A 23,850-nucleotide genomic window follows, 5' to 3' on the forward strand; every position below is an offset into this window, starting at 1 on the left:
ACGCACTTTCTCTCACACGGCTGTCGGGTTCCTACTGGCTGGGCCGTCTCTCCTGCACCACGTGGAGTGCTCACTGCGACAGGGAGAACCCGGGGAAACGGGGCTCGGTGCTCCGGGAACAGCTCCGCCCGGGCTCCTGGTCTCTACTGTATTTTGAAGTGTGACAGCGGAGCAGTGTCGGAGTCTCTACCGATGCCGTCGGGGCTCTGCATTGTTAAGGCTTCTAAACTGCTGGTTCAGATTTTGGTGAGGCAACAGACGGGAGGGTGCGTGTAAGATGGAAGAGATGTGGGGATGAATAATAAAAGAATCGAAGCGACGGAGGGAGTTGAAATCCAAAGGCAAGAGGGGGGCGGTAGGGAAGTATTTTCATTATTTCTTCCTGCTCCAAGCACACAGATGCATGGCCAGGAGGACAAACCAGTGCATCTGGTACAATTAAAAACAGGATCCGTTTTGTTTTTTAAAGCCAAAATATCAAAGCAAAAAAAAAAAAAAGGATATTCATATGATATACTTATATACTCTCAAAATTCTATATAACTAAATACTATAAGAATAATATTCTACTTTCTTATGTTAAAACAAATTTTAAAAAAAATGCATTAACTTACAAATGATACAAAATAGACAATGGCTTTTTGGTAGATGGAATAAGAAATGGAAGTATGGCTTAAAACAATACAAAAACAACAGCGTACAAATGAAATGTATCAAAATCACATTTAAACATGTAACTTGGCAGACAATCAACTGAAAACAGATCGGCACTGTCACAAAATGCAAACATACACACGAGTGACTCGGAAAGAAGCAATGCACAAATTCAGGAGATCAACATGTCATAACCACGGACACTGTACACGCTTTTCCATGTAACAATCCCACATCTCCGAGCTAAAGTTGATGAGATCATATTGAGTATGCAGAAGACATCACATCAGTGACACTATACTGTGAAGCTGCCTTAAGACTTCTTTAAATGTATAAATATATCTTAAACAATGACTTTGGCAACAAACAAAAAAAAAAATCACAAAGGCTGACAAATGTTTTACTATATACATAAAAAAAAGAAAAAAACACATCACATGAGAAGTGAAAAGGTTGAATTCAGATATTTGCTGGGCATTTGAGGAGTACAGTGTTGGCTGTTCCATTCATCACCAGGGCAACTGAGATCATAATACATGTTGAATCCTTTCTATGCATAGACTTTCTCATGTTGACTCCTGAATCTGTCTACTAAGTGACTCTCTCACGTTGACTCCTGAATCCATCTACTAAATGACTCCCTCATGTAGACTCCTGAGTCTGTCTACAGATTTACTCCATCATGTTGACTCCAGAATCCGTCTACATAGTGACTCCCTCATGTTGACTCCTGCATCTGTCTACAAAGTGACTCCCTCACATTGTCTCCTGCATCCGTCTACAAAGTGACTCCCTCATGTTGACTCCTGAGTGTCAATAAAGTGACTCCCAGATTTCCCTTTCTCAGATAATAAACATTGGTACATGGTGGAATAAGAAACACATTTTGAATGGCCGACCCATGATCACAATTTCATGGTGGGGACACAAAACAAACCCCCCAAAAAACTATACAGTATACTTTAATAATTAATTAATAATTCATTTAAAAAAAACTCACACAATGTAGCAAAAAGTGAAATGGCTGTGACCTTTAAAAACATACGGTTTCCTTTCTCCTTTGAGATCTCACGGTGGAGGGCATGAGAGACAGAGAGAGAGACAGAGACAAAGAGAGAGAGAGAGAGAGACGGAGACAGAAAGAGACAGAAAGAGAGAGACAGAGAGAGAGAGAGAGACAGAAACAGAAAGAGACAGAAAGAGAGAGACAGAGAGAGAGAGAGAGAGAGACAGAAACAGAAAGAGACAGAAAGAGAGAGACAGAGAGAGAGAGAGACAGAGACAGAAACAGACAGAGAGAGAGAAAGAGAGAGAGACAGCGACAGAAACAGACAGAGAGAGAGAAAGAGAGAGAGACAGAGAGAGAGAGAGAGACAGCGACAGAAACAGACAGAGAGAGAGAGACACAGGGGCCCTGGTGTACAGTTAAGGGACTTGGTCAGCAGCTCTACACACAGTGATCCATACAGTAATGGTGCTGTTGGCATCCAGACTCTCTATCTATACCCACCACCTAGAAGCCTGGACATGACCAGACTGCGCTCACAGCCAACCTGGGGTGAATGGCTGGTTATGTGTCATCATGTATAAATCACTCGCTTTCTGTGCAGATGAGTGAAAGCACTAGTCGTGGGGATGGCAGTCTCGGCTTGGCATGGGAAGGAGGGAAATGTGTGCAGGGTCTGTTTGCAGTGGCCAAAATAACTCAAAAGCGTAGGGTTTCTGCAACGATGCGAAGTTAGCGTGCGTCTTTCTGTGCCTTAAGGTTAGTCAGGTCATGTGGGGGTTGTCTCTATCCAGCATACTGTTGTACAAAAGAAATGTTGAAATGTCTGGTTTTGGCTTGTCTTGATTCATGAGTACAACGGTATAAATTGAATTCAAATAGAGGTTCTATGCAATTCAATTTCAACATGTTTTTTTTATCCTTCACAAAGAAAATCATTTTTTTTAGATTCATAAATAAAAAGAATCCCTCTAATAGTGTCACTTATGTATAATACAATTTGAATATGAGAAATACATATTTTTGCACAAAGGTAAAACACAAACAATGTACTAATTTAAAGGAAAAGTCAATCCTCTTCAAAATAAATTAAAAACTCATGTTTGTTGGACGGGCACCGGGCATTCTGGGTAATCTGAAAGGCGCCTCCACTCATAAAAAGTGTCAACACGGTGTAGAAATTCCAAAGAAGTTGTTGCAAATGCTCAGTTTTTTTCTCTCTTTTTTCTTCCTTTTTTTGTTCAAATGTGATTCCTTTTAAAAAGGGCCTGAGTAACGGGTTCCGTCCCTTCAATGCAGGACTGATGATCCAGCCTCAAACCGGAGCCTTATGTACACGCTGAGATCCAACCGGGCGTGTGTCCTTCCCCCGAAAACACACACACACACCGCTTACATGGGAGGAACAATCATTCCAGGAATCACTGTGGGGTGGGGAGTGGACATTGGGAAAAAGAGAGAACAGTAGAATCAGTTAATCCATGAAAATGTGTCCAGTACACAGAATCTCTCACATAATAATTCCCTCCTGAAGACAACAATCTGTTCTCACATCTGCATGACAAACGTTGGCCTGCGAGACCGTAACTCAAATGGGATTTCAAACGGGGAATAAATCCTATATGTTTTCCACAGCCCTGCCAAATTGGCACAAACAGGACACTTGAAACACTTGATTGGTGTTGTCAGAAACCGCACCTTAATTGTTTTCATACACTGAGGTTCAGCGCTGTGTGTTTGTGACATATTGCATCAACTCGGCTCGCTTCAAACAGTTGCATGGGGCTTCATGACAAAAAGAGGAACAGTTATTTCTAATGGATGAACCAAATATACCGTGGGTGACTATACAACAGAACAATGAATACACACCAGTCACAACATTACACTGTACAACACAACACTACGATACCCTATACTACACAACACTACATTACACTATACTACACAACACTACATTACACTATACTACACAACACTACATTACCCTATACTACACAACACTACATTACACTATACTACACAACACTACATTACACTAAACTACACAACACTAAATTACCCTATACTACACAACACTAAATTACACTATACTACACAACACTACATTACACTAAACTACACAACACTATGTTACCCTATACTACACAACACTACATTACACTATACTACACAACACTACATTACACTAAACTACACAACACTACGTTACCCTATACTACACAACACTACATTACACTATACTACACAACACTACATTACACTATACTACACAACACTACATTAGACTAAACTACACAACACTAAGTTACCCTATACTAAACAACACTACATTACACTATACTACACAACACTATGTTACCCTATACTACACAACACTACATTACACTATACTACACAACACTACATTACACTATACTACACAACACTACGTTACCCCATACTACACAACACTACATTACACTATACTATAATACACAACAATACATTACACTATACTACACAACACTACGTTACCCTATACTACACAACACTACGTTACCCTATACTACACAACACTACATTACACTATACTACACAACACTACGTTACCCTATACTACACAACACTACATTACACTATACTACACAACACTACATTACACTATACTACACAACACTACGTTACCCCATACTACACAACACTACATTACACTATACTATAATACACAACAATACATTACACTATACTACACAACACTACATTACACTATACTACACAACACTACGTTACCCTATACTACACAACACTACATTACACTAAAGTACACAACACTACGTTACCCTATACTACACAAAACTACATTACACTATACTACACAACACTACGTTACCCTTTACTACACAACACTACATTACACTATGCGACACTACACAGCACAACATTACACTATGCGACCCTACACAGCACTACACAGCACTACACAGCACTGGCCTGGAGAGGTTGAAAGGCTTGTAGATCTACTGTAGCAAATTAATCTATGTAGTTCAAAGTTGACCAGAACAAACCAGGAAGTTCATCTTAAATCATTCCCATGGCTGTGAACTGTCCTCCGCTACATGGGAAGAGGTTGGCTGTGGTCTGACGGGAGTGGTGCATCACTTAACACATCCTGGACAGGCCAGAGGAGGTCCTGCGAGGTATGAATGCTCCTTAGAAGTGCGGGAAAAAATGCTTATGGCTGCAGATTTCACTTGACGTTACAGTTCTGCAACTGCTGACAAACCCAAAAGAGGATGCTGGATGTTTTTCTGCAGGCATTGGGCTCTCAAACTACTGCTGATGGAATCAAGATGGAAAGAGTTGGGCGCACATACACACACACTCACACACACACAGACAGACACACAGGCATTGGTAAGCACACTGAATGCTCATCGGGCTTACCAAGTCTGTATGCTCATCGATAAAAAGCATGAACTAAAATCAAAAGCATTTCAAACGTTTGTGTGGCTAGCCAAACGATATTTGAATGAAACCAGTTGGCGCACTAACTTTAGAACAATGTGATTTACATGTAAGGCGCTGAAGCCTCTCAGCCAATCACAATGTGATTTACATGTAAGGCGCTGAAGCCTCTCAGCCAATCAGAATGTGATTTAAATGTAAGGCACTGAAACCTCTCAGCCAAGCCCGCCGACAACACGGCCGCCTGCACAGAAACCACGGCAGCATGTGGTATTTTGTTGTCTGCGTCTGTAGTGTTGTCGCGAGACAAGCTCCGGGGAGAAAAGGATCATGGGTACTGTCTCGCTGACGGAACGCCACGTATGACAGTGGCGGTGCCTCAACGCTAGCTTTGATCTGGCATCGAGACACACACACACACACGCTGTCTGTCGGCTGGTGTGTGTGTCAACGTAAACAGTGACAGCACTGACTGTCAACATGGCCTGCCAGTGCCGAGCATCTCCCAGCGAGGGTTTGATCAGAGACAACAGTCTGTCTCACAAACAGTACAGAGGACTATACTACACTAGTCTAAGCTATACTAAAAAGTGCTGATGCAAGTCCTGAGAACGCCACATGGCCAAACCTGGAGTACGTCTCCTACTGACTTTGTTAGGGAGGCCACGGCACATCCCGTCCAGGGAGCACAGTCCCCCCTGCCCTCTCCCCGGGCCCTTCTTCCCTGAAAGCTGGGGACGACCGCCGCGTTAAAGAGCAAATCAAAACGGAGAAACTTAGGAGTGATGTGCCTACACAGCCATATGCCCTGTTAGCTGAATAAACAAAACACAAAGCAACATGGGACATATTCTCTGGTCTCACATCCTCTAATCTGTCAGTGCAGAGCTTACGGCTGCAACACGAGGGTGTTTGATGTTCGGATGTGACTGATGGATGGACGGAGAAGTGGAAAAAGGAATGCATGGAGGGGGGGATGGTTAGTGGGATGGGGGAATAGAGAGGCGGGTGGTTGCATGCCATAGAGAATAACATACTTCAGGAAAAGGCCAGGCCCTGCAGAGAGCTGGCTGTAGAGTACTTGCTAGAGTCCACAAAAGACTGATCTGAGAGAGATAAAGAAAGAGAGAGAGAGAGAGAGAGAGGGAGAGAGAGAGAGGGGGGGGAGAGGGGGAGAGAGAAGAAAAGAAGGGAGCGGAAGTTAATGGGAATAGCAAAGGAGAGGAGGAGTAAAAGAGGAGAGGAGGAGAAAAAGAAAAAAACAACGAGTTATTGTAAGGCTGGACGGGAGGACTGGGGATGACAGGGAGGGATATTATGGATTATATATTGGGTATATTGATCTATTGGGTATTAATGATGACAGGTTGGTTGGTGGGGGGGGGGGTTAGGGATGATGGGGGTATCAGGAGATGATGGGTTCTTTGGGAGGGTTTAGGGATGATGGGATTATCAGGGATGACGGGTTGGCTGGGGGGGTGGGGTAATAAGGGATGAGAGGGGTCAAAGAGCGTGACTGTTTCTCGACTAACTGGGGGCTCACCTTGGAGACCGTTGGAGTTGGTGCCGGTGCACGTGGGTGGGGGCGAGGTCTGGGGTCGCACCACGGGAGCAAACGCGCTCTTCTGCTTGACGGCCGACACCATGTTGGCAGGGGAGAAGGAGAAGATCCCGGAGGAACTGCTACAGTTAGAGGGAAGGCTGGTGGAGGAGGCCATGGTGGGACTGGAGGGAACAACTGGAGGAGACATGGAGGAATGAACGGAGAGAAGGAAAGAGAATGGGAGGGAGTGATGAATGGAGGGAGATGGACGGAGGGATGGGTGGACAGGGGGAGGGAGACAGAGGGAGTGAGAGAGGATGGGAGGGAGAGGTTAATTTCTCCATGTAGGATTAAGAATGTATCAGAGAAAACCACAGAAAAACAACTGAAAACGAGAGGAAATTAAATTCAAGTTCATTCTAACAGATGAATGGTTATCGATCAAGTATTCAACCCAATCCAACTGGCAGCGGTCTCCTAGGCAGTTAATAATTCAAAGCCAGCACACTTAGACAACCATTTGAATTCCACATTCACTGCTCTTTAATGTCATTTTTACTGTTTACACTCTATTACAAGGTATTCTGGTTATTGCACCATTTAAATAGGGTTATAGCTCCATCCAAGCACAGCCACGTAACAATGACACAATCCATTTATCAAGTCCTAACTAATCAATTAATGAAAATTGGAACCACAGAGTCCCGGCTCACGGATTGATTGGATGTGTCTAATGGAGTCGGCCAGCCTTTTAAAATACTTGTTAACATCCTACGGACCAAAGTGGTGAAATTGAATTGTTACCTCTCCAATTAGTTTATTGATTTAATTAACAGTCTTTAATTCCATGGCCAAGCTAGGAAGGATCCGTGATAGCGCCAGTCAACCATTACGAACAGGCAATACCACAGCCTCTAAATCTAATTTCAGGCCAATCCAAGGGAAGGCTTTACACTTGTAACAGAGAAAACGCCGCAGTCGTCCACCTTAAGACCAGCCTCTCAGCCGGGTTTCCCCTGCTAACCAGAGAGAGAGCCCCAAGTCTCACATGGTTCATAAGCTTGGTGTGTGTGGATTCAATGTGTATGTGTGTGTGTCTGTTCTCAGATCCATGCCAAACGATTCTCAAACACAAGCCTTTCCAACTGGCAGCATCTAATTTTCCCATCATCATCACTAGACCAAAACCAACAATCTCTCTTTCTGCCCGTCTCTGTCCATCACTGGCCTAATTGGAAAAAGGTAGTCAATTAGGAATTAGCAGAAGAAAATGAATAACAACAACATCAACATCGCAACGTATTTCTGTCAGACGTAAGACGGTGACAGGAGGGAAGTGGTTTCATAGGGATGTTCAAGGCAAGAGCTGGGACGGTGCCAGGCTGAAAACCCACAGGGGAACAGTCGGAGATCTGAAAGGATCGCTGTCACAAACGCCGCTGCCTCACCAACAAACAAATCGGGAGAGAAGACTCCTCTCATCACTCCTCAAAGACCAACTCTTTGCAGTTTTCCGGTTCAGACCCTCAGACAGACCACCGCAGACCAGTATCCATACTATCCAGCTATTCAGGCAGAGCCATTCCTTTCAGCAGTTTCGGACAACATTGGGGTCAACTCCATATCCAGGCAGGCCAAAGCCCTCGTTCAAGGTTTGTTTCGCTGCATGCATATTATAAGCAGACGTTGTAGCGTCGGAGCAAAATGCTTATCGGCTCCTAAGCAAAGCAGTCGGTTAAACAAAGAAATGCGAAGTCTGGACAACTATTAAGAGTTGAAATTAAATAAAAAAAAACTGAAGAATCGAACAAATAGGATATACAAAGTGACCAACATTCACTAATCAAGTTACTGTAGATCAGCCTGGACCCAAAGTGTGTATGCCTGTAGGTAAATGTGTGTGTGTGTGTGTGGAGACAGTGTGTAACGTGTGAACAGGTGCTGGTCAAAACATTTGAATATCATCAAAAAGTTGATTTATTTCATTAATTCCATTCAAAAAGTGAAACTTGTATAATGGATACATTCATTCCACACAGAGTGATATATTTCAAGTGTTTATTTCTTTTAATTTTGATGATTATAACTGACAACTAATGAAAACCCCAAATTCAGTATCTCAGAAAATGTGAATATTGTGAAAAGGTTCAATATTGAAGACACCTGGTGCCACACTAATCAGCTAATTACCCCAAAACACCTGCAAAGGCCTTTAAATGGTCTCTCAGTCTAGTTCTGTAGGCAACACAATCATGGGGAAGACTGCTGACTAGACAGCTGTCCAAAAGACGACCATTGACACCTTGCACAAGGAGGGCAAGACACAAAAGGTCATTGCTAAAGAGGCTGGCTGTTCACAGAGCTCTGTGTCCAAGCACATTAATAGAGAGGCGAAGGGAAGGAAAAGATGTGGTAGAAAAAAGTGTACAAGCAATAGGGATAACCGCACCCTGGAGAGGATTGTGAAACAAAACCCATTCAAAAATGTGGGGGAGATTCACAAAGAGTGGACTGCAGCTGGAGTCAGTGCTTCAAGAACCACCACGCACAGACGTATGCAAGACATGGGTTTCAGCTGTCGCATTCCTTGTGTCAAGCCACTCTTGAACAAGACACAGCGTCAGAAGCGTCTTGCTTCTGACGCTGAGTCTGGAGGAAGAGAGGAGAGGCACAGAATCCATGTTGCTTGAAGTCCAGTATAAAGTTTACACAGTCAGTGATGGTTTGGGTTGCCATGTCATCTGCTGTGTTTTCTGAGGTCCAAGGTCAACGCAGCCGTCTACCAGGATGTTTTAGAGCACTTCATGCTTCCTGTTGCTGATCAACTTTATGGAGATGCAGATTTCATTTTCCAACAGGACTCTGCACCTGCACACAGTGCCAAAGCTACCAGTACCTGGTTTAAGGACCATGGTATCCCTGTTCTTAATTGACAAACTCGCCTGACATTAACCCTATAGAAAATCTATGGGGTATTGTGAAGAGGAAGATGCGCCAGACCCAACAATGCAGAAGAGCTGAAGGCCACTATCAGAGCAACCTGGGCTCTCATAACACCTGAGCAGTGCCACAGACTGATTGACTCCATGCCACGCCGCATTGCTGCAGTAATTCAGGCAAAAGGAGCCCCAACTAAGTATTGAGTGCTGTACATGCTCATACTTTTCATGTTCATACTTTTCAGTTAATATGCAAGTTTCACTTTTTGAATGGAATTACTGAAATAAATAAACTTTTTGATGATATTCAAATTTTATGACCAGCACATGTAGATGGTGAGGGTATGCAAAACCGCTGAGGAATGTTATACCAGAGTCCCCTCTTCAGATAGACCCATACTGTTATACCAGAGTCCCCTCTTCAGATAGACCCATACTGTTATACCAGAGTCCCCTCTTCAGATAGACCCATACTGTTATACCAGAGTCCCCTCTTCAGATAGACCCATACTGTTATACCAGAGTCCCCTCTTCAGATAGACCCATACTGTTATACCAGAGTCCCCTCTTCAGATAGACCCATACTGTTATACCAGAGTCCCCTCTTCAGATAGACCCATACTGTTATACCAGAGTCCCCTCTTAAGATAGACCCATACTGTTATACCAGAGTCCCCTCTTCAGATAGACCCATACTGTTATACCAGAGTCCCCTCTTCAGATAGACCCATACTGTTATACCAGAGTCCCCTCTTCAGATAGACCCATACTGTTATACCAGAGTCCCCTCTTCAGATAGACCCATACTGTTATACCAGAGTCCCCTCTTCAGATAGACCCATACTGTTATTCCAGTTGTTTCATTTGGAGCAGAGGTTTGACACATGGCAGAGGGGGAACTGTTCAATAAATAATGACTGATGAGATGAGTGAGCATGGTGAATGGGGTGTTGTTTGGGTGGAGTGAGAGGGCTGCCCTGTTTTTGGGGGTTGGCTGACTGGATGGATGTGACCCAGGCGCAGGTGGGCGGAACAGCGAAGGGGGACTCACTGGCGTAGGGGGAGTTGGCGGCGCTGCCGTTGAGAAAGCCGGGGGACCCGCCCAGGTTGGACATCCCAGTGTTCCCGTAGCCGTTCATGCTGGTGGTAACGGAGCTGTAGTTACTCTGCTGGGGGGTGGAGCTGGGCACGTAGCCATGAGGGGAAACACTGCTCGTGTTCCGACTGAAACCTACACACACACCGGAGACAGAGAAACACAACAAAGACATTAGTAACCTTGTTAAATTCCAGAAGACAAAAAAATGACACTGCACAGATAACATCACGTCCAACAAAAAAAACACAATGACCACGTTTCTATTCAGTTACCGGTTTCTATGACGATAGCGCCACACCCGTATCGACCCTCACCCTGATTGGCTCCCTGGGAGGACTCGGACACGTTGACGGCCAGCTGGCCAGGGAAGGAGTTGACCCCCATCATGCCTGCGTGGACGGAGCTGTTCCCCAGCCCGCTGAGCTGGTTGTGGTTCCTAGGTACGTTGTAAAGGGCCTCTGCTATGTCCGCCGCCCGCTTCAGAATAATCTCCTGCCACAGGAGAACACATTAAGAACCAGCGTTCCACCACGCACTGACAGAGGGACCTTCACACACGGCACACCCTGGAAATAGAGTCGCTCACACGCACTGATGGCCGACAGCCGCGTTAGCAAAGGGAGTGTTCGCGTGAACAACATGGGTGACAGCTCACGGGTTGCTAACATTAACGCCACCGGTTCACGCTGCGTTCACAGTTCACACAGTGTTCACCTCTGTTCCACATTAACGGTGCTGTACCTGGGGACATCAGTTAACAAGTCCGTCTGACCACTTCTCCTCCCCTTGTCTAGACTGAGCAAGGTTACAAATCACATCCTGTGGGTTTAACGTGAAATCACTACTTTCACAAAGTGGCAATATATTAGTAATAGTGGTAATAATTAATGTGAACATGTCTTGTAAGTATTTGATGAATATTTGATCAGACACACTATTAACAACCGGAGATGAATTAATAATATTGTATAACTAGTGTGAACACGGACAGGAGGTGGCTGGATGAGAAGAGGACACAAAGTAACACGCTGGAGAGAGAGATTATGTCTGCCTGCCTGTCTCTCAGCATGTCTGTCTGTCTACCTGTCTGCCTGTCAGTCTTTCTGCTTGCCAGTCTGTCTGCCTGTCTATCTACCTGCCTGCCTGTCTGTTTACCTGCCTGCCAGTCTGTCTGCCTGTCTCTCTACCTGTCTGTCTTTCTGCCTGCCAGTCTGTCTGCCTACCTGTCTGCCTGTCGGCCTGTCTGTCTTTCTGCCTGTCTGTCTGTCTACCTGTCTGTCTGCCTGTCTGCCTGTCTGCCTGTCTGCCTGTCTGCCTGCCTGCCTATCTGTTTGTCTGCAAATCTGATTCTCACCTGGTTGTTGTGTGTCTATCTGTCTGATTCTCACCTGGTTGTTGTGTGTCTGACTATCTGCTGATTCTCACCTGGTTGTTGTGTGTCTATCTGTCTGATTCTCACCTGGTTGTTGTGTGTCTGACTATCTGCTGATTCTCACCTGGTTGTTGTGTGTGTGCCTGTCTATCTGTCTGATTCTCACCTGGTTGTTGTGTGTGTGCCTGTCTATCTGTCTGATTCTCACCTGGTTGTTGTGTTTGTGCCTGTCTATCTGTCTGATTCTCACCTGGTTGTTGTGTTTGTGCCTGTCTATCTGTCTGATTCTCACCTGGTTGTTGTGTGTGTGCCTGTCTATCTGTCTGATTCTCACCTGGTTGTTGTGTGGCATCCCATACAGAGCCTCGACCAGGTCGGCTGCCCTCTTCAGAATCACCTCCTTTAGAAACATGGAGGGAGGGAGAGAGAGAGAGGGAGAGTATGGGGGGAGGGAGGGAGGGAGAAAACAGGTGAGAAGGTGTAGCACAATATTGAAATACCTACAGTAAAAGCAGCAGCTTTAACCCCAGTTCTGGCCTTTTCACTGTCCAGCATGAACCTGGGTATTTTCCAGGACCAGAACTATGCGCCCACTACATCTGCTCTCCATCAGAGAGATACAATGCAATGTGTGTGTAAAGGTCATAGCACTTCTCCATGGACTATTCATCTGTGTTGGGAAAAAAATTCAGCAAGGACAACTTCTTCCTCGGAGCGTGTTTCCGTGGCAATCAAGCAACTTGACAGGGTGCTAAGATCAAAGGGATTCGCGTCAGTGAGACACAATTATTTAAATGAATCATTGTTGGATAGTCCCAAATCCACGGCGTGTTGCACTGCTGTACGCAAGCCGATCCCATAAGCACCAGCCTCCCTCTGCTCAAACCCACCCAGCAGTTTATGGCAGCAGAGGGACCTTCAGTCTTCTCTCCAATCTCAGGGGCCCCCAAGGGACAGCCACAGCAATAATTGCATTCATTCCTCTGTCATTTTAGACTTGTTTTCTTAAATAAGTTGATTTTCAGTGGGTTTTTTTTTAAAGCATGGTGCGTGTTTTTGGGTCTTTTATTGCCGTGCATTAAAAAGATTTGTTCAAGGAGACCTATTTAACATGTTTAATGTACTTTCAGTTGCCAGGTCCGGGTTTGGTAAACACATAAAGCTGTTAACTATAGGCAACTTTCCCTGAGACTATTAGGTCCTGATCTTTTCATACACACTGAGCTGCTGACCTCCACCTCCACGGTGAAGTCCAACATGCAATAATATACCCAGCATCCTCGGCCCGTTATTCACTGAAACTGAGAAATATACAAGTTCTCAACAAGACATTACAAACCAGGAGGTTAAAACCCTGAATGCTCATTGGCTTAAAACCGTCTTATATTGGACAAATGCCCCATCGGTTAGGGCCTCACTGAACACAATACATACGGGTCCCACATAAAACCGCCCGCCCCCCAGCCCATTGCCTGTTTTTCAATGTGCCCCAATGACAGAGATCTGCTCCTCTTCACATCATTGTTTATCCTCCTTCCCCTGGTCTGCCTGTCCGTCTGCCGAAGCAGACACCTGGGTCCAAAGGGCCCTTTTTAAGAGTTATTGTGTTTGGCCCCCAGCGTGAGGCCGCCGAGCGACAAGCAGCAGATTGCAGCACTGTCACCGGCACTAACCTCAGCTGGGAACGCGCCCCGCGGTGTTTGTGTGTGTCGACGCGTGTGGGTATGTGCAGCGCTGTGCGTGGGTAGGTGAGTGTGTGTGGGGCCCCAGAACATATTGCCTCTCAATCAGAAGCTGAAAGCCGTGGACCACGGCGACAGAACATGACGAGGAGGTCAGGAAAGCAATAAGGAGTTTTAGTGCGCTGTCCAAGGTGCTAAATTCACTCAATTATGGCAGCGCTGCCACTGTGTTAACCTCTCATTACTGGCGCTATGGGCCGGGGGGGAGGGCCACCCAACACCGCTCCCATCTCCCAGCCTCCCACAGCCCCGGGGAGATGGAGGGATGAGGGCCCTGGACGAGTAGACACTGGCTACACAGAGCACATGGAGATGGAGGAGACTGCCTCCTCATTTTCTCTCAGCGTGGCCCCAGGGCCCCCGACCCCCAAGAGCCAAGGACACTCGTGACAGGGGGAAGACTTCCATCTGAGGAACGAGGGGAAACTCAGATCACACACATTAGCGTGAAAACACAACAGTCGGCGCTAAATCACAGAAGACTCGGGCGTAGACACACACACATCTTACAACACAGCGAACCTCTCAGCGGAGCCATTCCCCACAGCTAATGGCCGACATCTCTATATCCTCCAGCACGCCCGCCTCTGCCTGTACACTCCCCGTCTCATCTGGTCTCCACGGTAATTGGCAGAGAGGATAACAGAGGTGGCTGTGGGAGATAGGACTCTCTGTGACATCAGCGCGCTCCATTGACCTGGAGAGTGTAACCAGAGCCCATTTCTCCAGTGGTTACGGTAAAGCCCGGCAGCCGGCGATAAACAGGAAAGCAACCCGATCCCGCGCCGTTCAGCGGCTACATTAACCAAACGCGGACTCCTTCTGTCCTGCTGCCATACAAGCCCCGCCCGGAAAACACACTTCACATCACTCAGGGCCAGGAGAACGACATTTTGCCCCCTCTGTCTAATCTGTTCCCCAGTGTGTGTGTGTGTGTGTGTGTGTGTGTTAGATCGCCGTCCCGTCTGACCAGGTCGTCTGCATTAGACCCCTCCCTGAGACAACCGCGCAGTCCTCTGTCTCTCCGGAGGAAGTGGCTTCTCTCCATCCCGACAGGCTTTTACTGGGTAAATTATGACAGCTCCTAATGTGATCACCATACATTACGGAGAGGAAATGGTGGAAAAAACCCCACCCGGGTCAGATCTAGATGTAAAGGCACCACGCAGAGAACACGTTCACACGTTCACACGGCAAGCAGGGCCAGCAAATACATGACACATTTATCCCTGAGCTTGTTCATTTGCAATTTTATCAGCTCATAATGTTCTATTAGAGCCGGAATACACGCAGGGTCACAGTCATTCATCTTGCACGCGGAGACCAAAATGATGATGTCATCCTTTCGCTGGTCAGTTCCTGCCCCCCCCCCCCCCCCCCACCAGACTCCCCCATCTAATGCGGCAGGCAGCTGGGATTTCATTACAAATGCTGGATATAGGGTTTCCTCCTCTCCTCCTCTATCTGGAGCGCAGGCTAACAGTGCACTCCGTCCATTGACTTAGACACCAGGTGATGAAATGTACGAGGATGAAATAACAGAATAAGTGTGCGTCTGTCAAATAATCAGCTACACATTTGATTCAAATCCTATCAGAAGAACGCTTAATCAACATGGTCTCACACTGGAAACACAAATGCCCAGGAGGTACCATGCCATTGGTCTCTGTGGGTCTTCCTGTGTCACCCACATGCCGTCTTCCACTGACGAAGCAGCGAAGAGGATCACAGTAAACACCCTCAGCGCTGTGTGCCCTCAAACACCACAGCATTCACAAATGACATCATCGCGTGTGGCCAATTAAGACAGCGCTTGGTGAGACTTCCCAGGATGATGTCACCTCTGAGTGACTCACTGGCCACAGTAGAAATGTACTGTTAAAAACAGTGTCCGACAGCTTATCTCCACTTTATGACTCTAAAGTAGTATGTCATGTCAGCACGTCACACGTCCTAACCCAGACTAGGACTGGCGTTGCTCCCCAGGACTGCGAGACCACCCCGGGACCCCAATCCAGTCCGTCTTGATCTGCTGTCATCAGCCGTCAAGCCACTTCCCCTCATGACCCAGGACAAATGGAATGCCATAAAAAAGGAATGGACTTCCGCGAGCTTCTCCGCAATCTACAGCATGTGCATGACCGCCGTGGCATCGACCGGCAGGCCGTTTTCAGCCCACCTTGAAAAGCCCTTGGGAGAGAACGACGGAGCGAGAGTGAGAAAGAAAAAGGGACCAAAAGAAGGGACAAAGAGAGAGAATTAAAAAACAGAGAGGGAACAGAGAGAGAGCAGGGAGAAAGTGGAGAGACGGGCTTATATCGAGCTAGTGGCCACGGCTGGTCCGGGCAGGGGTGATCAAGGTCTCTTTGGCACGTGGAATAGAGTCAAAGTCAGTCAAACAAATAGCAGAGTGCAAACAAATAGCTGTTCACGCCTCCTGAAAATGGGGGAGCTGTGAAACTAACACACGTTGGGTGGATGTTAAGCGGCGGTTGCTGGGGGCCACAGATTGTCCTCGTGGAAGGCAGGCCCAGGGGGGAGGTGTGTCGGGAGGCTCTGTGGCTCTGTAGCGGACCCAATGTTCACTGAACAATAAGAGCTTCTGCTCTTCCATCCTGATCACGTCACATGGCTCGCTGCTCCGTCTGGCCTGCTCTGTCTGCCACTACTAACCCATGTGGTCCTGTTGACCAGGCCAGGCAGCCACACACACACACACACACACACACTACCACCCTGCTCACCAGGCTATACTATCATCAATGTTCATTTCAGTTATCTGTGTTTTCCAATCATCTCCATTGTCTGATCCCCGTACTGGTGTGTCATCAACTCAGATCATTTTAATCACTCCCTATCTCTTTCTACATACGCACACACACACACACGCGCACACACACATGCATCTTCATAAACCGTGTGGTTTGAATCTTGACTGCTGATTGGCCAACAGCTGTGGTATATGAGACTATATACCACTTCTGTGACATCACATCACTATTTACATTGCAAACCGGCTTTTCGGATGTTTGTGAAATATTGCCAATATAACAGTAAATACCATATATCACACCTCCTTGTGCCTTATTGCTTACATACACAGAACCAGTCAAAAGTTTGGAAAACGCCTTGATCTGTTAGCCGTAACGAGATGATGTTGTCCTGATGAAATCTCTCTCCAACTACACTGTAATAACAGTTATACATACACAGACACCCTGGGTAGTGTTGCCTGAACAAACCCTGCACCTCCTTGCCTTTCTCTCTTTCTCTCTGTACCTTCCACCTTCTCTCTCTCTCTCTCTCTCTCTTTCTTTCTCTCTATTTATCTCTCTCATCTCTTTCCCTGCGTCTCCTCTTTCTCTCTCGGTCTCACTAAACGGCATGTGCATTCGTTTCTTTCCATCGTTCTCTTTTCCTGCCCACCTCCACCCTGCGTTCCCACCTCCACCCTGCGTTCCCACCTCCACCCTGTGTTCCCACCTCCACCCTGCGTTCCCACCTCCACCCCGCATTCCCACCTCCACCCTGTGTTCCCACCTCCACCCTGCGTTCCCATCTCCACCCTGTGCTCCCACCTCCACCCTGTGTTCCCACCTCCACCCTGTGCTCTCACCTCCACCCTGTGCTCCCACCTCCACCCTGTGTTACCACCTCCACCTTGTGTTCCCACCTCCACCTTGTGTTCCCACCTCCACCCTGCGTTCCCACCTCCACCCCGCGTTCCCACCTCCACCCCGCGTTCCCACCTCCACCCTGCGTTCCCACCTCCACCCTGCGTTCCCACCTCCACCCTGTGTTCCCATCTCCACCCTGTGTTCCCACCTCCACCCTGCGTTCCCACCTCCACCCCGCGTTCCCACCTCCACCCCGCGTTCCATCCTCCACCTTGTGTTCCCACCTCCACCCTGTGTTCCCACCTCCTCCCTGCATTCCCACCTCCACCCTGCGTTCCCACCTCCACCCTGTGTTCCCACTTCCACCCTTCCAGATTGAGTCCAGCAGTTGAAAAGAGTGTCGTCAACAAGCTGTTATTACCTCAATAAAGGAGTAGATCGATAGGGCAGAGAAGAGCAGCCTAGATGGTGATATCAGCCCAGAGGAGATGAGGGGGAGACCGTCGTGCCAGGCAGAGTGGCTGCTGGGGAAAAGAAATAGCTACGTGCGTTGTCTTCCATTGGCCGCCCATGTCCAAACACTTCAGAAGGCGTTACACATCTAAAGACGTGAAATTACTGGAAATGATTTCTCTTTGGCCATTTTGTTTTTTTCTCGTCATGCCTAGACACACGCACACAATCACACACACACACACACAGAAACACACACGCACACATATACACTTGTATATCTTCCCCCTTTCCTGTGACTCAATTACTCTTAGCGGTGCAATAATAAAGTCTGGGGTTCAGAGGCTTCGATCGGCTGCCGTGCTGGAGGGTAGCTCTGGACAGCTGACCGAGCAATGATGGATCACCTGTGACTGCCTGCACACTTAAACAGTAGAAACACACACACACACACTCACACACACATACACACTCACACACACAGACACTCACACACACACACTCACACTCACACACACACATAAACTCACACTCACACACACACACACTCACATACACACACACACACACACACTCACACACACTCACACACACACACTCACACACACTCACACTCACACTCACACTCACACTCACACTCACACACACACACACACACACACACACCCACTCACACAAACACACTCACACTCACACACACACACACACACACACACACACTCACACTCAAACACACTCACACACATACACTCACACACACACTCACACACACACATTGTTGTCCATACATTGCAACATGTTGGACTGTTACGTCTGTGGCTGATAATATGGAAAGGAAGATATGACTGTTTATGCAATGAGGACATTTGAGATGCTGTTCTGGACAGAGGAATGAAGGACTGGCAACACCCTACCACATCCCTTAAGCCTGTAGTTAATGAGTTCCCATCCATGACCTCTATGTGAGCCAGGCGATAGGGGAAATACAGCCATATCCAATACATCGCAGCGATTACAATAAGTAGAACAATGACGTTATGACATTGTCATCAGCATTATTCCCCAAACACACTAACTTTGCTGACAGTTACGGTACTGACTAAAATGAGCTATTATCATGAATTACCCTTTAAACCTCTGTACTGGTTAAGTTGTTGTACAAGGGTTCTGAATGGTCCCGAATCACCCATACAATCAAACTTATTTGGCTTCAAACATGAGATTTCATTTTAGCAGAATGCTTACAATAAATGCTCACAGTACACTGTGTTGGTGTTTGTCCTAACAGGCGGTTTTGTTAACTGGTCAGTATGGTCAGTAATGATAAAGGTGTCAGTATTGTCATTGTTGAGTAGCGCTGTCAGTATGTTCGTTGTTGATTAGTGGTCGGTATGGTCAGGTTTTATTAGTGGTTGGGATGGTCGAAGTTGATTAGTGGTTGGTATGGTCAGTGTTGATTAGTGGTTGGGATGGTCGAAGTTGATTAGTGGTCGGTATGGTCAGTGTGGATTAGTGGTCAGTATGGTCAGTGTTGATTAGTTGTCGGGATGGTCAGTGTTGGTTAGTTGTCGGGATGGTCAGTGTTGATTAGTGGTCGGTATGGTCAGTGTTGATTAGTGGTCGGTATGGTCAGTGTGGATTAGTGGTCAGTATGGTCAGTGTTGATTAGTTGTCGGGATGGTCAGTGTTGGTTAGTGGTCGGTATGGTCAGTGTTGATTAGTGGTTGGTATGGTCAGTGTTGATTAGTGGTTGGTATGGATGATGTTCATCGTCCTAGCTGTAACCTCTACTGTTCACACATGTATAAACACACAGACACATTTAGCCTGGTATCCCTGGGGTGTTAAGCACCTGCTCAGGCTAATACAAGATTGGATGTTTTCCTCCATGAGGTCTGTTTCTCTCAGGGGACAGGGTTGTTTTTCTCAACTGTTTAGAGGACATTTAGGAAGCAGAGTGGAGGGCGACAAGGGTGACAGAGAACCTGATGACCTGACTTTAACCCACTCAGCTCTGTGCTGATGGACCACAGTCTCGGAGACTCAGAAGAAATGAAGTACGGATGAATAGATTGGATGCTACTCACAGAATGACACACTCTCCACCTAAATGACACACTCTCCACCTGAATGACACACTCTCCACCTGAATGACACACTCTCCACCTGAATGACACACTCTCCACCTGAATGACACACTCTCCACCTGAATGACACACTCTCCACCTGAATGACACACTCTCCACCTGAATGACACACTCTCCACCTGAATGACATGCAGCAGTCAAATGAGGTTCTCCTCAGCTTGCAAACTAAACCGTTGACAATCCAGTCAATCAGGAAGCGGTGAACCCAGATCAGACACAACTAACAGGTTTGTTTTGTTCTGGACCCAGAGGATATTTAGATATTTACCACTGTAAATGACTGGGGGTGGCAGTGTACTTCAGAGCAGAATTAAAGAGCACAACAGACAGCACCAACTGGTTCTGCCAACATCACCACTTTAAACAAATGGTGGTGGTGTTATGGTGGTGGTGTTAGACATGACAGTGGTGTAATTATGGTGGTGGTGTTATTATGGTGGAGGTGTTATTATGTTGATGGTGTTATTATGGTGGAGGTGTTATTATGGTGGTGGTGTTATTATGGTGGAGGTGTTATTATGGTGGTGGAGGTGTTATTATGGTGGTGGTGTTATTATGGTGGTGGTGTTATTATGGTGGAGGTGTTATTATGTTGATGGTGTTATTATGGTGGAGGTGTTATTATGTTGATGATGTTATTATGGTGGAGGTGTTATTATGGTGGTGGGTTTATTAAGGTGGAGGTGTTATTATGGTGGTGGTGTTATTATGGTGGAGGTGTTATTATGTTGATGGTGTTATTATGGTGGAGGTGTTATTATGGTGGAGGTGTTATTATGGTGATGGTGTTATTATGGTGGAGGTGTTATTATGGTGGAGGTGTTATTATGGTGGTGGGTTTATTAAGGTGGAGGTGTTATTATGGTGGTGGGTTTATTAAGGTGGTGGTGTTATTATGGTGGTGGTGTTATTATGGTGGAGGTGTTATTATGTTGATGGTGTTATTATGGTGGAGGTGTTATTATGGTGGTGGTGTTATTATGGTGGTGGTGTTAGACAGGGTGGTGGTGTTATTATGGTGGTGGTGTTATTATGGTGGAGGTGTTATTATGGTGGTGGTGTTATTATGGTGGTGGTGTTAGACAGGGTGGTGGTGTTATTATGGTAGTGGTGTTATTATGGTGGTGGTGTTATTATGGTGGTGGTGTTATTATGGTGGTGGTGGTGGAAGTAGACAGTATATTCAGGGGAAAAGACTACGATGAAAGAGCACAAAGACACTAGATTGAATTATTGCATTACATTATTAGATTACGTTATTACATAATTAGTTTACATTACAGAAATGGCTGAGCATACACCATGTAACCCACATATGATTGTTAAAAATGATGGTAATATACTCTCCAACACTTCCATGTCATTTATATACCAAAGAAAACCAGTGGACTGTATAACAAATCACAACGAATGCAATAAATACACTGCAGCTTTTACTCAAAACACACACCTTGTCTTAGGTTGGTGTGTAACTGATGGACAGATGTTGATTCACAGGCAACAGAGGTGCAATCTACGGGTCTGAACCCTCCTATCATTGAGTCATTAGTGGGGAATCAGACGCTGTGACTAAGTAAACCATACAGTTAAAACAGAAAGCTGCATCTTTTAGTAAGGTCATTTTCACTACACTGTAACTGCCTCACATGCCTACCACATTATATCAGAAACAGTGGGAAGCCCAGCGACCTTTCGCGATATTCTCAGGACAGACAGTTGGCAGTCATTGCTCCACACTCTCTTATGCATCCTGTCCAGGAAGTAGAACACCCCTTCTGCCTGGTGACATCATTGACATGGGCCAGTCATTGGTATGACATAATTTCCTCCCGGAGGCTTAATCTCACGGCTTAAAAACAACGGCGGCCAATGAGATGGCAAAGACTGTAGATTTATCTCACTTCAATTAAGAGATCAACAGAGGCAAGGGCCTGACTGTGTCCGAGTGTCAGGAGTTTTTACGAATCCAGCCAACCTCATTGGACATGACAGTGCACTGGTCTGTGTCTAACGAGGATAAATGGCTTGAAATGCCCACTGAGTGACTGACTGAGTGATTGAGTGGAGGCAATGTGATACAAAGCGCTAGCTACAATAACTGTCTGTTTGCCTATTACACGGCTGAAGCTGCTCCAAATGTGAGGTTAATGTGAACTAATGAAGTGAGACGTGCCATAGTGTGTGTGTGTGTGTGTGTGGCTAAAGGACTCTACTTCCCTTCCATCAGTCATCCATGACGAGACACTGACTTCAGTCATTGTGTCATCTCAGTAGACACTCTTTCTACGGGAGTAATGGGGACAGTTGTTTCCTTTCATTTATTTGGATTGTCACGTATGCTGTTGTCAACAGAGATCAGGCAAAGGCGTTCATTTTCATGTTAGTAGACTAAACTAGTATTCTGGGTGAGCACTTTAAGTTAGTAGACTGGGTAAATAGATTAAGTTTGTTCTCTGAGTTGGTGGATTGAGCTCGAGAATTATGTTCCCTGGGAATTATTGTAAAAACCGTGATTACGTTCTATGCCAACATATCTAGTGCCATTACGTGGTTTTTACAATAGTTCCCAGGGAACGTAATTCTCGAGATATAGGTTACGGATTGAGTTAGTAGACACAGTTAGCATTCTGAGTTAGTACACTGAGTTCATACAGTGAGTTAGTAGAGTGAGTTAGTTTGTACACAGTTAACACTAGTAGACTGAGTTAGTACACTGAGTTACTAGAGTGAGCTAGTAGACTGAGTTAGTAGAGTGAGCAAGTAGACTGAGTTAGTAGACTGAGTTAGTAGAGAAAGCTAGTAGACTGAGTTAGTACACTGAGTTAGTAGAGTGTGATAGTAGACTGAGTTAGTACACTGAGTTAGTAAAGTGAGCTAGTAGACTGAGTTAGTAAAGTGAGCTAGTAGACTGAGTTAGTACACAGAGTTAGTAGAGTGAGCTAGTAGACTGAGTTAGTACACTGAGTTAGTAGAGTGAGCTAATAGACTGAGTTAGTAGAGTGAGCTAGTAGACTGAGTTAGTACACTGAGTTAGTAAAGTGAGCTAGTAGACTGAGTTAGTACACATAGTTAGTAGAGTGAGCTAGTAGACTGAGTTAGTACACTGAGTTAGTAGAGTGAGCTAGTAGACTGAGCCTACTCTAGGTACAGTCAAGCGTGTTTGTGAAGATCAGCTCTGTGGCTGTATCCCTGTGTTCAGACCCAGGCTGAGCGGATCGGAGCCAGCAGTGGTTTTGACAGGGGGGTCAGGGACAGGCGGGGGGTGGGCAGGGGCAACTGGGACACAAAGACATACTGCTCCTAATTACCTCTCTCTTCCTCCATTAGGTGCTGTTGTTCCAGCAGGGCTCCAGGCCACAGAACAACAGAACAACGAGATGTATGTTTATTAATCCCAAAGGATCAATTTACACCCTTCTTCTCTGTGGCTTGAAGAGTGCACACACACACACATTACACACACACACACAATGGTGCATGTAGGCGACCAGGCGCACACCTCCCTGCACACACTCACACACACACACTATCTGCCTGTGAGGGACTGAAGCAGTGTGTGGGTCTTTTGCATCTGCTCGCATCGTGTCTCTGTACCGCTAATTGTAGCGGAGAACGCAATCTCGGCAGCCGCGCAATAACCTCTGGCCTTGGGCCAAATGCGCAACACCGTTATCAACACGTGCGCTGAGCACGTGTGCCGTCGCTGACGTCACGGATCACATGTTGTCTCCGATGTCAAAACGGCCCGAACGTAGGCGGGAGCCCTCCGGCGAGGGACGACACGCAGCGCGGCGCTCCCGCGGGGTCGTGACCCCGTCCACGGTTCGGTTT

General features: G+C 46.3%; 1 protein-coding gene across 14 annotated transcripts in view; it reads right to left on the reverse strand.

Moving 5' to 3' along the window:
- Nucleotides 1-1,989: 1,989 nt before the first annotated feature.
- Nucleotides 1,990-23,850, reverse strand: part of LOC105011268 (transcription factor COE1-A) — a 144,047-nt gene continuing 122,186 nt past the window's right edge. For 4 of the 14 annotated variants that reach the window (XM_010871173.5, XM_010871171.5, XM_010871170.5 and 1 more), the window contains exons 12-17: nt 12,395-12,460; nt 11,003-11,180; nt 10,641-10,820; nt 6,651-6,845; nt 6,145-6,213; nt 1,990-3,084 (exon numbers count right to left, since the gene is read on the reverse strand). In XM_010871173.5, the coding sequence (XP_010869475.3) occupies nt 6,146-6,213; nt 6,651-6,845; nt 10,641-10,820; nt 11,003-11,180; nt 12,395-12,460 (687 nt within the window). In that variant the 3' untranslated portion in view covers nt 1,990-3,084; nt 6,145. Of the gene's footprint in view, nt 3,085-6,144; nt 6,214-6,650; nt 6,846-10,640; nt 10,821-10,960; nt 11,181-12,394; nt 12,461-23,850 lie in introns of all 14 variants that reach the window. The other 10 variants (XM_010871167.5, XM_010871166.5, XM_010871164.5 and 7 more) reach the window with 4 other exon arrangements.

Source organism: Esox lucius, chromosome 7 (genome assembly GCF_011004845.1).
Source record: "Esox lucius isolate fEsoLuc1 chromosome 7, fEsoLuc1.pri, whole genome shotgun sequence".
NCBI lineage: Eukaryota > Metazoa > Chordata > Actinopteri > Esociformes > Esocidae > Esox > Esox lucius.